The 15,325-nt window shown below is 41.6% G+C and overlaps 1 protein-coding gene across 6 annotated transcripts in view; it reads right to left on the bottom strand.

Moving 5' to 3' along the window:
• Positions 1 to 6,631: 6,631 nt before the first annotated feature.
• Positions 6,632 to 15,325, bottom strand: part of AFF1 (ALF transcription elongation factor 1) — a 167,824-nt gene continuing 159,130 nt past the window's right edge. For all 6 annotated transcript variants that reach the window (XM_073340610.1, XM_073340611.1, XM_073340615.1 and 3 more), the window contains one exon: positions 6,632 to 14,246. In XM_073340610.1, coding sequence (XP_073196711.1) covers positions 14,125 to 14,246 — 122 coding nt within the window. In that variant the 3' untranslated portion in view covers positions 6,632 to 14,124. The remainder of the gene's footprint in view (positions 14,247 to 15,325) is intronic.

Raw genomic sequence — 15,325 nt, 5'->3', positions numbered from 1 at the left:
AATAAATTACAGGAGTGGGCCTGGAGTCAGACATTCCCATTTTATAGTAAAACCACACTTCAGTGTAGTGTGGTTTTATTTATGAACACTTAGAAACACACTTTACAGTTGGCCAGCTAAATGGTATTCCACCAAGTCCTCCGTATGAATGCCCTGGTTGTGTTGAAACCCCCTTTAAGCTATTTCAGCTCAAATATTAACGTCGGTCTTAACTGCGGTGCAATGCCAGAACAGCCACTTTTGCAGGAACTGTTGCTCCTTTCATTTAGTTCTTCCCTGGCTGGAAGTTGATATGACGCAATAGTCCCACACAAGCTTGAATAACCTTAAGAAAATTGTCACAAAAATACCCACAACCACCTTGTAAAAGTCATTTCATATTGTAACTGGGTTGCTTACCTTACCAGTTGCTGCCTCAGTTTTCCTCAGAGTAGCAGGCAGTCTCCTCCTGGGGGATAAGTGAGTGGGGTTTAGCCATCTGGGCAAACCTCAGAATTCTTCCACTTTCGGTGACTAACAAAACAAAACAGCCCTTCTCCCGGTTAATAATGCAAGGTTGCTCTCCATGGGCTGAATGGTCTTCGCCCATCCCAAACCCAGCTTTTTATTTACCCTGTTGACTCAGGTGTAACTCCATAGTGTGATCAGCTCTTCCCCAGGATTCAGAAGTTATAAATCTGACTTCCCCAGACCCAGTAAATAGTTCTTTGCCCTCATCAAGCTTAATGGATCCTTACCTTGATGCTACAGGGTTGAAAGAATTGCTTCTTCCCTTGCTAGAAGCCCCCAAATAAAGACTTGCCTTACCACTGAGCCTCCAGCCCACACCAGTCTTATATTGCTTCAGGCCTGTTCCTTCTTGACTCACCGCTCCCACAAGCTCCCTTTAAGTCCTGTCTCCTCACAGGTTTTTTTCCACAGCCTTCCGTCAGGGCTCCCTGGACAAGAGCTCTTCTCTTGGATTCAGCACCTCCTGCAGCTCTCTCACTTGAGAGCTATAGAGAGCTCCTTTGGTAGTCACATGATGCTTCTCAATCACCTGATCTCTCCCAGGCTACATCTTCTGGGCTCCCTATAGACAACATTTCTCAGCAATCCATTGCTTTTAAGGGCTGAGCCCTCTTAGCCCCCATTCTTAAAGGCACACACATTTTCAGATTTCCCTCAATCCTCTTGGTCCTGTGAACGTACAAAACTAGTCAAGTTTAACCAGGTGAAGTTTTCCTTTTTGAATAAAACTTTTGAAGCAACTTCTGTTAGGGGTCCTGCAACCCTTTCTGAATATATGGAAGATTAAATTTCTGCTCCAAGATAGATTTGAAAATTAAATTCTTCACCTCTGCCAGTTCAGAGCACCTTAGTGACAACTATTCAGTTAGATTCTTGAGCATTTCAGTTTTTCTGTGAATTATTTAAGTCCCTATCCTTGAGAAGGGGGCCCTGATAGAGCTACAGCAACCCGTTTCCATTTTCTCCATTTGATCCTTTCATACTGGATTACAGTGAACCAATTTTTGATGCAAGACTCACTATAGAAAGTGAAAGAATCTGAGGTTCAAGGATTTGATTAGCTCTTAATCAAAAGAAATCCCTATGACAACGTACACTTTTATGTGTTTATGAAACACTGTTTGGACTAGCCAGCCTACTCACATACAAGGTACAAGAAGCAACAGCTCATAAGGTATTCAATGATATGGGATAGATGCATAGCTTTCAAAGCAGAGAGAGAAGTGAGCTGTAGCTCACAAAAGCTTATGCTCAAATAAATCGGTTAGTCTCTAAGGTGCCACAAGTCCTCCTTTTCTTTTTGCGAATACAGACTAACACGGCTGCTACTCTGAAACTAGTAACTATAGTTCCGCATCAAGATTTGCCTGACTAAATCCTCACTCTTGGGAAGCTGCTACCCCCAACATGCGAGCTCAGGATCTTCTATTCGGTGGGACTGTGGTAAGCAGTGATTGCAGACCTATCCTCAGTGGGCAACTGCTCCCCCCTTCAGTCCCTTATTACTGAGTCCACAGTTTATCTCATAGGACTCAGGCCTTGTTGTCAAAATGATCTGCTTTATATCTTGTGCCTCACATAGTTGTGAGTAACATGGCACCGACAACTGCATGTGTACCTTGCGGAGAGGCACAATCCTGACCAATGCTGCCTCTCTTTCAGCCTCAAGACCTAATGGACTGGAATTCTTACTTATGGAAGCAGTTCCTCTTGTCCTGTCGATTGATGCCAGTCTGGACCATCCTGCAGCGATGATAAGGGGGTCTTTGATACTGAAGTCTCATTTGCTTAATGTGCATGCCATACACCTGGTGAAGTGGGAGTTCCTCAGTTTCACAAGCTGGACAGCCGGGGTGGTACAGAGATCACCTCTGCACTTCATTGGGCTAAGAAAGCTGATGCCTGGACTCAGTGTTTAGCACTCTGTGCAGAGACTCCCTGCACAGAGTCTCCATCTGCCTGAGAAATGCAGGCCCCTGCTATGAGATCAGATATTTCTGAAAATGAGACAAATGCACTACAGAGCTGTAAAGCCATTTAATAGCTAGGAATGTATTTTATACGAACCCTTCCAGATTTACACTGAAGTGAAACCCTACAGAGAAAATGATGGGTAAAAAAATAATTTGAAACCCCCATAGTCTGTTTTCAATTAGCAGAGGACACCTTTCCGTGGAAACGGATAGAGCAAAGTGAAGACTTCAACAGTGACTTGTCTGCAGTAGAAACTCTTAGGGGTAGAAACTAAGTAATGCCAATGCTGTTTTAAAATAGTTCCCACAGATTTAAATTTCTAAAGATGGAATTAAAGATTTCAACTGTAAAGAAAAAAAATGTTATATACTCTTCTATAGATCCACAAAATAAGACTACCACTAACCCACTTTGCTATTATTTGGAAAGATATTTCAGGGCCCACTGTCATGCTGAGACACATAACAACCAGTAGAGGGGGCTGATAAGCCACAACTATAGTAGAACTTCAGCATTACAACCAACAGAGTTACAGACTGACCGGTCAACCACGCACCTCGTTTGGGGTGGGGGGGAGGGAGGGAAGAAAAGCAAATATAGCTTTTTACTGTTAATGAATTGCTAGCACAGAGAGGGGCTTTTAAAAAAGCCCCAACAAACCACAAGTATCATTATTGTTTAGAATAACTGGGGCTAAATTCTGACACCCTTACTTGAAGCCCTGACTTTTGCATAGCAGCTACTCGACACACAGTCCTATTAGATTTCAGAGTCAACTTGTGGACTCTTTGCAGAGTAAGGTACTGCATAAAGGGTCACAGAATCTGGCCATTGGCGAATTTTACAAACAGAGTTGAACTAAGTCTTGCTCAAGAAATGCTCATATAACTAAAATTCAGTTGATTGTTGAAACTCAGAAGCCTTGGTATTCAAAGATTTTGTGACTACACAGCTAAAATTACATGATATTGTTACTATTTCCTGATTGGATGACCTAACTTTTATAAATTATTATAAATTACTTCTGCTTCTACAAATTTTGTTTCTGAATTAAAGGAATCTCTGCTGTGAGCTTGAAATGTGCTATTTGGGAACAATTATATGAGTAGACAAATATTTGCAACAACGAACAACAAAGAGGAACAGGCCAAATCAAAATTCTGGTTTTAATCTGAGAAACTGTTTAAACAGGATTTTTTTTAATTACAGGTAAAACAAGTTTTGAAAAGTCTCAGCAAACCACCACCATTTCCATAAAATTGGTTTTTCATAATACTGGGCTTTAACTAGTCATCCAGTTGGTGATTCTAAGTAGCAAGTTCAGTATCTGGCAAAGAAAGTATAGGTATCAGCAATACAAACTTTCCCTGATCTGCTCTGTGATCTAGAAACATCACATTGGTAGGAAAGGGAGAGCAGTTTGGTTTTTCCTTGCCAGTCCGTTCTTTGCCCTCTGAGCTGCTAACAAGGAAGCCCATTGTGCTAGAGGTTGGAGTGAGGTGATCACTGTTCCATTAGTGAGTAAGATTAATTTCAAATAGGCCAGTCAGTCAGTCATCAGATAATAATTCAGTCAATTAACCTGTTCGGCTTGGATTAGAACCAACAACTTGTAACTCCCTGTTGAATGCAGCTTAGTTTTAAAAGTGATTTCAGTCTACATTATTTTTTGCGGATGCTTTCTTCTGACACTTGGCATACAATTTTGCAAACCTAAGTCCTTTATTCTAGATGCTCCATTTTAATTCTCTTCTGGCTGCTTTTGCCACATCTGTATTTGTTTTGTGTGTTCTCTTGGCTGGAACTGGAAAAAGATATAGCAACGCTAGCCAGGAGATTTAACTTTTATTTGTAGTGTTTTCTTGGCTCTCTCAACAAGTTCAGTGCTGCTGTCACTTCTTGACATTTTAAAGAGACTCTTATTGGCTTCCTGGGTCAGTTTCATCTTCAATCTGTCCTAATAGAAAAAAGTATGCAGACAGCCACAGAATTTCCACCACAAGGGAAGGACTTGGCCTGCCAAAAGGGAGAGCAGAAGCTGTCATGCTTCATCATTTTAAAAGTAACAAAAATAAAGTGGCTCTTTTTCCCCCTTCAACCTGTGTCCAGCAATTCGGTTTCATCTGAACTGGCTTAGACAAGTTCTAAAGATTTTCCACTGGAACTGTAACTTGATCTTTTAATTGTTGTGCAGAGCCTACATGAAGGGTTGCTGAAGCCAGTGTTCACATATGGCTAGAGGTCCCCTGGAGATAATAAAGCATGTGTGCTATGGACCAGGGAAGCAAGCAAACAAGCATGCATACTTGTGGCTGGATGTCCTGCTTTCTGAGGTGCCCCCTACTAATCTGACTACGTACCAGAAGAATTTCTCCAATGGGTATTAAATTAATGGTCCCCAAAATTAATGCTCTAAGCAGGAAACTATGCAGTTATAACTGTGCCTGGGTGTAGCAGAGAGACTTGCTTACGATTACATAGCCAGCAAGAAAATGTTTCCATGTCTTCATTTGCTTGATGGATGATGGGTCACTCGGGCCAAGAACCATAAGTAAATTGTCTCCCCTCCCACACACATTTTGCAAGAGTGAAAAAAATGGAACCGTGCACATCAGTGCACCTAAGCCAGCATGGGCCACTGGGATGTGCTGGTAAAGCCAGGCACTGTCCTGACACAACCTATGTCAGCGTGGTGACTGAACAGCAGCCAGCTGAATCAAACAGAGCAGATTACAGCCACCCAAGTCACTGCACTTAGGAGTTGACCAGAACGTCACTCCAGAAAGCTGGCTTTCCCCTTTGTCCCCTCCCACCATCACGTTCCGGAAGTGGTTGGCAAATCAGGGGCAGTGCAGGGCTGAATTTCCAGAAAGGAGAGGGAAAAGGAGGTATTGCCGCCCAAATAAACTTCCTTTCTTGTAGCTGTGATGGGGCACCACGGCAGCTACCACTGTTCTTCTGTAATGTCTGCTTCCATGTGTGCTTTCAGACTAAGACCTTCAGGGTAGGCTCCACTAACATATGCCAAAGCTCCCTCCATCACAGCCTGTAAGAAGTTAACCTCTTGAGTAAGGAGTTCACACGTAAAGGCCACGCCCCATTCCGGGCACACACTTGCCATGTTTGGTAATGTCTGTATCAGTGCTTTTAAGCCTCTAAACCCTTTGAGATGGGAACCCATTCTAAGTCTGTCACTGATGTTCCATTGTACAGCTTTGTGTACACATACAGTGCTACGTAAAGTAACTAAAGAGACAGGTCTCTCAGCTTTAGAGCCCCCTTGTCTCCAAAGTACCCACAGGCTGGCTGACCTTCAGGGAATGCTGCCATGCCTAGGTTTTCATGCAGGCATTTTTGAGCAGGGGGCAGCCCAAGGAGTATTGATGTTTAGTTTTTGGTTGTTGCTAATTTAGTTGAGACTGTTTTGCTAAAATAACTGCCAAACGTGCTTGGGTAAATGTAAACAGGTGCCTATTTTGCATCTTTTGCTATAAAAATAAATAGACAACAAACATAGCATTGGACCTATGAAGTCAGAGAGAGAGAGAGGCAGACAGACACAAAAACACACCTTGTGGGTAAGGATCCTTTGAGGCCCCGACTCAGCAAAACATTTAAGCTCCTGGGCCTAGATCCTCAAAGAAATGTAGATGCCTACCTCCCACATCCTTAACTTCCACTGAAAACAAGAGGGACCTAAGCATGTGCCTTAGCACTTTGCTGAAGTGAGGCCTAAGGGTCTAACCAAACTGAAATATCAAGGGGGAGGGTTAAAAGTAAACTGTAAATTAAGAAACAGCAATTTGATACCTGGTCTTGTTATTGGGCGAGATCAGATCACCCCAGTAAAACTCATCTCTCTGATTATTTTCATGAGTCCAATGCATGCAGCCAAAACGGGGGTCACACCGCACAATCCCATCAACAGGATACAATAATGCTTTGCTCTTAGTGCATGAAGTCTCCAGCCACAGAGCTCAGCCTCACAGTATCCCTATGAGGTAGGGACGTATCACCCCTGGGAACCTGGAGCACAAGAGGGTGAAAGTGACTTGCTCATGAAAGCCAATTATTTTTTCCCTAAACACATTTTATCTTTACATGTTCCACCCTGACATCTCTCTTGTCAAAATAATTTCAACACAAATAAATCAAAATTTGCTTTAATATGCATATATATAGACACGCAGCAATTCATCCTTGATACAGAGAACAACAAACAGAAGATCCGTGGCACACTTCTTTGGAGAAATCTTTCACATACTTTTTCTCTTAACAGATCAACTAAGTTTTTTTTCACAGATCTGGTTTTAGTCTCTTTAAAGGATTGTACAAGGCAGCTAAATCTTATTCACAGAAGCCCCAGAATGCAGTTTCATTGCTGGAAGTAGTTAAAATACATCAATTCCCCCTTCTGGTTTTCTTTACACATCCTCCCATAAGAGGCTTCATCTCGCAAGGTGCCGAACACCCTCTACTCCCAGTGAAGCCGACAGGAGTTGAAGGAGCTCAGCACCTTTCAGAATTGGGCTCCAAGACCATAGCTGTACCCCATTACACGTGAAGAACTGCTGATGAGAAGAGACGGTTAAGGACGATTCAACATGGTTATTTTTAAGACCAGTGTTCCCCATTCATAAACGAGACAATTTACTTTTAAAAACTAAACACGTGCGCTCACACTCGCACAAAACCAGACTGGGGTGATACCAACACTTGATTTACCCACTAAAACAATGGGGGAGAGGGAGGAGCCCCCTTGCTTGAGCACATCCAAAACACAATCACACAGCAACAATCTGGAAAGAAAAAGACTGTGTACTTGTCAACTGACCCGATGTACAGTAGTTTTTTATCAATATGCCATGATTCATTCTCCGCCTGGACCGTTGGCAACATTAATACTGCCCGTGCTATCGTCCTGTAACAAAAATCACTTAACTAAAGAAAACCACTATTCTTAAGACCTTCACCCCACTGCCTTCATTCTGAAAATTACATTTCACTGCTATAGCTTGGCTGCTGAGCATCAAGCTTTCTGAAAGAAAACTAGACCGTTCTCTATGTAATTCAAAATAGCTAGAAAAACTATTGAAAAAGCTCAGTTCAGGGAGTTTACTGTGATTTCTGTGGCAAGCAAAAGGTTTACAAACTTGATCATCATCTTAGAAATATTTTTTTATTATGATAGACCGTGCATGGAATCTAAACGTTGACAAGAACCAGACACTGCTCCGGTGGACAGACATGCACCTTCAATTTACAAACCAATAAATTTATAAAGAGACATCAGGCGGGTTGCCTTTTCATTTTTGTTTGCTTATTTAACAAGGTCAAACAACATTGCTGTTCTGTTCTGAGATGAAATACTGGCCCCAAAGAAAAAGTCAACCTCTGCTTTACTAAGTGGGAGAGGGAAAATAACCTGGTACTTTAACAAGACAGATCCATGCAAAACAGATGGCATTGTGGTACAGTTAGTATTCACACAGTTCGTAGCTTCAGAAAAGCAGATAAAAACAAATTCAGAAATGCTGTTGCTGGCCCAGGACTCCTGTTGATTTGTGGTGGTGACAGTGGTTACTAAAAGTGCAATGGATACAAAGCAAAGGTTGCCAAAAAGATAATGTAGTGTTTAGAGAAAGGTATGGGGCTCAGAGATTGCATTCAGACTTATTGCAGCTGTTTGGCTTCACAGCCAAAAAGTATTATTGGCCTCCAAAAAGGGAATGGGACAAGCAGAGTCAAAGAAGAGAAAAATACAAGTCTTTAAGATGAAGCAAATGCAAAATAGATTATACACCATTTCATAATTAGGTTTGGTCAATAAAAGGTCAATAAATACATCAAAGAACAAACATTTCTTTAAAATACCTTCATAATACATTACCAGGGAAACCCACCCTCATGAAAAGTCAGGCCAATTTGATTGGACCCACACTCTCTCTGCAAATAGACTTCTCTGCACTGTACATATTTATAGGCTTTGTCCAGTCTACACGTTTCATCTTTTGTTTTCAGTTTAGTACGATAATACTAAAGTGCAGGGGAGTTCTGGCACTACCATTTTATCCTCCGCTCTGTTTAGTGTAAGACTTCAAACTGGCGAGGGAAATAGAAATGGAGAACCTGGGAATAAGAAATCTCACCACAAGTTAATGAAATAGCATAGCATCCAATTCTCAGTTGGTGTAAATAGGTTCATTGATTTAATGGAGCTGTGCCTATGTACACCTGCGGAGGATCTGGTCCATTCAGTGGAAGGTTGTTTCTCAGAGACTGGTACCTAGTGCTGCCTTTCATGTTCCCATTTCTGGAGTATAAAAGGCTACAGGGAATCATAGTGATGAGCAAAAATTTGTTGTGCAAAGAATCAAAATTTCCCCACATTCATATTCAATATTCTTGGGGGGAAAAGCCTTGTAACAAAAATGTACAAGTGACTTCTCTTGCTTTTTACTTAAAGTCTCAAAATGGCTGTTTCCTACCTCATTTACTATAGGTGATTTCAAAGTTGATCTGTACCCTTCTTAATCTTATACATTTCCTTTCCTTCACCCCTCCGTCCCCACCTTTTTTGCTTTTCTCCAGTGGAGTTTGATCAATACTTTGGAAAACAATTCACTTTATGAAACAGGGAGTTGGAGTGGGGCCTTTTTTTGGAGGTCATTTGGATAACCAGGTTCTAAATCATCCATTTCATTTGGTTTAAGTGTCTCCAGGAAGGACAGATAAGAACATAGCTATTGCTGAAACAGCATCCTAGCCCCTCACCTAAATCAAACCAAACCTACACCATACATCCTAGGAGTGCCAAAACCAAAAGTAATTTTTCACAGGGTCTTTTCTTCGACTACAGAAGTCTAAATCAATCTTTGGGCCCAATTTTAATGCCATACTGCTTGAAACATTAGCTTCAATGAATTCACTCCCAATTACTAACATGAATGAGTGTAGAATCAGGCTCATTGTGCCTGTGTTGTGATGAAAGTAGCATAAGCTGAAATTTTAGCTTTATGGTCCTTTTTTGTCTTCCTACTTCAATATAAGTCTTGCCTTTGGGATTTTAAATGTGCAGTGAAAAAATGCATTTGCTTAAAAAAATCCTTTATATTTCTATATACAGTATTTGTAACAGCAACAGATCTCATGAATATTAAACGGGGTTCAGCAGCCACTACATATTACAAACTACATAAAAAAAGGGTCCACCGTTAGGAACTATTCTCTTAGGTGCAATGCACATTGCAAAAATGACCTGAATTATATCACAATATTGCATACAGATATGCAAAAATCATCCTTCCAAGGAAAAATTACATTCTCAACACAAAACAGAGAGGAAAACAAAACCCAGCACAAACAAGCATACTGCCACTCAAAAGAAACAAACTCCCTTTCTCACTGATTCTGGAGATAAAAGAAATTGAAAATGGAGGAAGCACTCAGAGTGAGTGATGAGAATCACAACTTTGGGCATTAGGAGACCAAATCTGAGGTGGTCAGAACTCTCCTCCCCACAGTGTTTTATAAATATATTACTACATTACAGCGTGGGTGAGGATTACAGTGTCCTTTACTCACTGAGTGAGCACTGCTTTCTCCCATATCACGCCTTGAAACCTGTTCATGGCATGTGCATAGCACACCACAAATCTGGTCTTCCATTATTGCTCTCTTAACTAGTTTGTTAGACTATTTTGAAAAAGGCCCATAGCTTTGCCTCTGACAAACCATTCACAAACCAGCCAATATTGGACATTAAAGACCAGACTGCTCAGAGATCTCATGAAATATCCTGCAGCTATTGCATTAGGACGCAGGGCTGATGTCTGCATGTTGTAATGCTCCCGTCTCACAGAACCTTTGGATTTCAACCACCTGTTCTTTATCCAACAGGAAAGGGCAATAAGTGTTAGATACAGGAGAACTTCAAACAGCATCTTCAAGTACAGCAAATTACGCTTAAATAAAAATAATTTAGAGACAAAACACTGCCATGCAGACTGAGAAGGCAGCTAGCGACTACCCCTACGACAGGCTGAGAACTTGCGGACTCTCACAGCAACTCAATGAACAGGTTACTTCATTTAATATTCATTTTATTTCCCCACTTGAATGAATCAATCAGTTTGGAAATTCCATCACACACAGGGCAGAAAAGGTTATTTACAAGATGGAGACACACCCCAAAATAAATTTAAATGTACAAATTTATACCTGGAACCAAGGACGGGGGAAGGGATGGGGACAAGAACAAAAACAGACAGACAGACAAAGGACTTTGCCTTTTTAAACAATATTGCAGTCAAACTCTGACTCTGTTACAGAAGAGCTCCATGTCTCCAGTGTGAATGGGGCTTTCGATCTATTAAATAATGGCATCTTAGATATAGAATATTTGACAATTTAAATACATTAATTACTTCTCAATAAATATTGCATGGGAAGGCTACTGCCTTGCAACTGCCGCCCCTTCACTCCTCACAGGACTCAATCTTATCTTCACTTTTTCTTTTTGCAATGGCAAATACTATTTCATTTTTTTCTTGCTCCTCCCTAAGAGCCTGGCCCAGGGCCAACTGAAATCAATGGTCATCTTTCCCGCTACTTAAATGGGCCTCAAACCTGGCTCTAGGCTGAAGACAGGTAGCAATTCTTCCTAATTAATAATATCTAGAGAGTCCCTTCAAAGGGGAAAAATAGAATATAGCTTCCCGATTTGTAGTTTGCTATAGTTGCTCCCTCCTGTCTACTCTCCATTTATGGAGCCTGTATTGACTATGGGCCTGATCTTACTCCCTCTGAAATAAATGGGAGGTTTGCTGCCAGGTTCACTGGGAGCAGGACTGGGCCCTACATATCAAATTTTACAAGAGGGTTTGGATCCTACATTATTTCTGATCATAAACTATCCTGTAAGGCAGCAGCTGTCAGCAGTGCCTCTGCATTAAGTGGATCTTCTCTTGACAAGGCCTTTGACCTTCTACTCTCTTTAGCTCACTTTCTTGTAGGAATAGCACTGTCCAACTACTAAAAGTGTTCACAGGTGGGCTTAGGCAGGTCCCATGGAATCTGGGGTCCATGATCAGAGGGCTTCCAGGTGGAGCAGTAAGTCAGAAGCAAAAGAACAAGCCTCAGCACAATGCACAACCGAAGTCCTGCTTCAGGTTGGGCTGGGCTATCTTGTTTAGGAGGGAGAGTGTGTTGGGATGGAAGTGGCTGGATGGAAGGAAGAGGCTGTCTGAAGGGTGGAGAGGGGGCTGCAGGAGGGATGTCACACTGAATCTCGTTCTTCATTTATCCTTAAATTTATCCCTAAGCATCTCCTCTGGCTCCTGCAGAGTCCCATACTGATTCCTAAGTCAGGGTGGTAATAACCCTTCCTTTCCCCTCCTCCTCACCTGTAACATTAAGGCAAGCTGCACTGCAAGACAAAAAGAAGAGGAGGATTTCAATCCATCAGTCTGGAACTCCAGCTTGTTAGTTATACTTGTATCAGAACGCAGGCTCCGAAGCGTGCAGAAGGGCCTGACTTTTCTATGCCCTTCCCAGGCTTCCTGAGAACAAAATTTATGTTCATGAACACCTTGGACTGTGTGTTTTTATTTGGATCAGTTATTCCTTCCAAAAGGAATGTACATGTGTATGTATTTTATTATATATAGACTGGGAGAGAAATACGGAACTTGCTCCCAATTAGGTTAGAAGGGCTTATCCCTGAAATGAACTACGGCTTTAACCAAGTGGTAAGACACGAGGAGGTTTCTGAAGGTTCCGTGCAGCCACAGGAGACGAGAGAACGGAATGTTCTTGTGCTTATTTCTCTTAATACAAGAGGTGGGGACTCGTTTTCTCATAAGGCTCTCCAAAGAGTCAGGCTTCCCTTCCGCTAGCTACACGGGAGCTTTCTTGGGCCTCACGTTGCAAGGGACTGTCCCAGTCTTATATGGGTCAGGAACATGGCTTTAAAAAGGAACAGCGTTTTGAAATTCAGACCTCTTGCTTATAATTTATTGAACCCTAAAACCCTCAACAGGCACCTCGGAAAAGGAGTATTGCTTCATTACAGCACATGTATAGATCTGTTTCTATACGGATACATGGTATGTGCAAATGCTTCCTTTTACAATGGGGAAAAGAGGCTAATTCATTGCAAAGGTTTTCCTTTCTGTAAAATCAATATGCACAATTCATTTGGGCATCAGCATTCCCAGCAGTCTAGCATAAGTCGAGTGCTGGTAGAGAGGACCGGAGAGCTAAGGCACACTGTTAGATATGAGGATGGCAGAAAGCTTTACACAATAGGAATTCTTTGCCATCTGACTGGATATAAAAATATTGTGAATGTAGTCTTCAGTGTTACTGTCATCTGCATAACTGTATCTTTAAAAACACAACTTATGGTAAAGAAGAGCTGCTTGCAAATCTAACAAGAATATCTGAATATTCTCATTTGTGTTCCTCTAAAGACAGATTTTGAGCTGCTGGGCAAAACCTATAGCTTTGCCATGAAATGGGAGTATCTCCCATATGAGGGTTACAAGACTTCAGTGCCAAGCCTGCTCTCAGATACTCATACATTGTGTGTGAATATCCAAGGACAAAATCTGACCCTTCTTTTCCAGGTATAGTGAAAGCAGATACCTCCTTATGCAGAAGCAATTCCTCCTGATTTAAAGATCTGCAACTCAGCATAATGTTTACACAATCACAATGAACCATTCTGACTGTCCCTTACCTTCCCTCCCCTTCATACTGAATCAGCAACAATCTGAGAGGATGCACAGTGACAACTCCCTGCCTTCCTTTCAGAGGAAAACAGCACAATCCTTACGTGCTCCTTACCTTCCCCACCCAACTGTGTTTGACGTACGGGGCCCAAACTAAAAAATACCACAACTGAAACAGTTTGAGAGTTAATGGTTTGCATTGTGTGTGTGTGTGTGTAGAATGGAGAAAAAAATATCAAAGCAATGGTGATCTACTAAGTGAACTTGCAGTGCTAAGCAGTGGTTGCAATCAGTTCCAAGAGTATCAGAAGAACAGTTGCTATATAAATGCAGTAGGGGATGGTTAGGAAGTGGGCAAGGCAGATTGCTTTGCTGTTTCTAGCTTAACATAATGCTGTTTGGTTCCGTTCAGATCTTGTCCTCCCCCTGACGTCCCAACTCCAAGGAATAAGAATATACATCATGGATTGCAGCTGTGGTATGCAAAAACACTTCTCTGAACTTTCCGATGGACATGTGACTGCTGTGGTTTTTGAGATGTTGCATAATAACTTTTGGAGGTGGACTTCCTTCTTGTCGGCACTTCTTCACATGTTATTTTTGCTGGTTATTCATTTATAGAAATGTTTATAGACCACCAACACACTGAACCTTTCAGACAGTACATTGCACTTTGTCCTTTTAAAGACAGGCATCATCAACCATGAGGCCTCCCTTCATCTCTTCAAGGTGGCCAAGTGCCACCCTAGAAACATAGTTTAAAATTTCTCCAGTGTAGTCAGATCCCTTCCATCTTGCTTTATTTTCCCTTCCAGGCGCTTTGTATCCAATGATTCAGCCAGACAGACTGCTTCTGAGGCTTCCAAAGTGCAAAAGAGTTCAAGGTATTAACCACCTTGAGCACCAGTTAAGGCGTATTTGTTTCCAGCCTCAGCCACTGTAAACCCTGCCTAGTGTAGTGTACCAGTTCAGTCATACTACTGTTCAGTGCCAGAGTGCACACCGCTGTACTGAGTTCGGCAAAGAATTCTAGAAAGATAGGAGGGAAAAAGAAAAGTGATTAGTCAGTTTTTACACAGGAGACACATCTGAAGGGAAAAGAAATGCAACAAGAGAAATAACAGGAAATATTTTATAATAAGAAAGTAACATGATTAAACATAAAAAGAACAGGAGTACATGTGGCATCTTAGAGACCAACAAATTTATTAGAGCATAAGCTTTCGTGAGCTACAGCCCACTTGACTGGATGCATAGAATGGAACATATAGGAAGACAATACACATACAGAGAAGGTGGAAGTTGCTTGTGCAACTTAAATCTGCTCCCTTGTACATATGCATTATGATACTGTCTTTCAGTTACATAATCATGTTATATTTTGCATAGGACTCCTGCCTTATTCAGTAAATGGGAAGTTATTCAGTATTTCCTTGTACCCTCTGTGTTCAATGTGTGGCCTCAGGCCTCATTTACCAGATACCATCCAAACTCTGCACTGAATAAAAAATTAATTTCTTCATAGCATTTCTATGGTGTTTTCGGTTTACTATCGGATTGCTTTATAAATATTATCAATGTATGTTTCCACACCCTCTGAAGTGAGGTGGTATTATCCCCATTTTACACATAGAGAACTGAGGCATACAGACTAAGGCCAAAATTGCAAAAAGTGTCCTCAAAGTTTGGGTCCAACTTGATATGCCTCGGGCTCAGGTTTTCAGAGCACTTAGCATTTTTATACACCTTAAGTTCAAAGCACCACTCTCACTGATTTAAACTGCAACCATGAGTGCTCGGCACTTCTGAAAATCTGGCCCCAGGTCTCTCACGCTGGACATCCAGAAAATGAGGAACACACAATGAGTGACCTATGAAAAGTTTGGTTTAAGTGATTCGACCAGCATCACCTAGGAACTCTGTGGCAGAGGCAAGGATAGAATCCAATTCTCCAGGGCAGCATTCAAATGCCTTAACCATTAAACCATCCTTTGTCCTTGTGCCTCATCTCCTGCCTTCTTCACCATACAGATAAAAAGCTTCATTCACTACAGAACCCTGATTCGTTTCCTGCGTACTGTCCATTCTGTGCACTAAATGAGGCCAGG

The sequence above is a fragment of the Lepidochelys kempii genome, chromosome 4 (assembly GCF_965140265.1).
Source record: "Lepidochelys kempii isolate rLepKem1 chromosome 4, rLepKem1.hap2, whole genome shotgun sequence".
NCBI classification, from domain to species: Eukaryota; Metazoa; Chordata; order Testudines; family Cheloniidae; genus Lepidochelys; species Lepidochelys kempii.
Note: the sequence above shows the minus strand (reverse complement) of the source record. Positions and strands in the feature narration are given on the sequence as shown.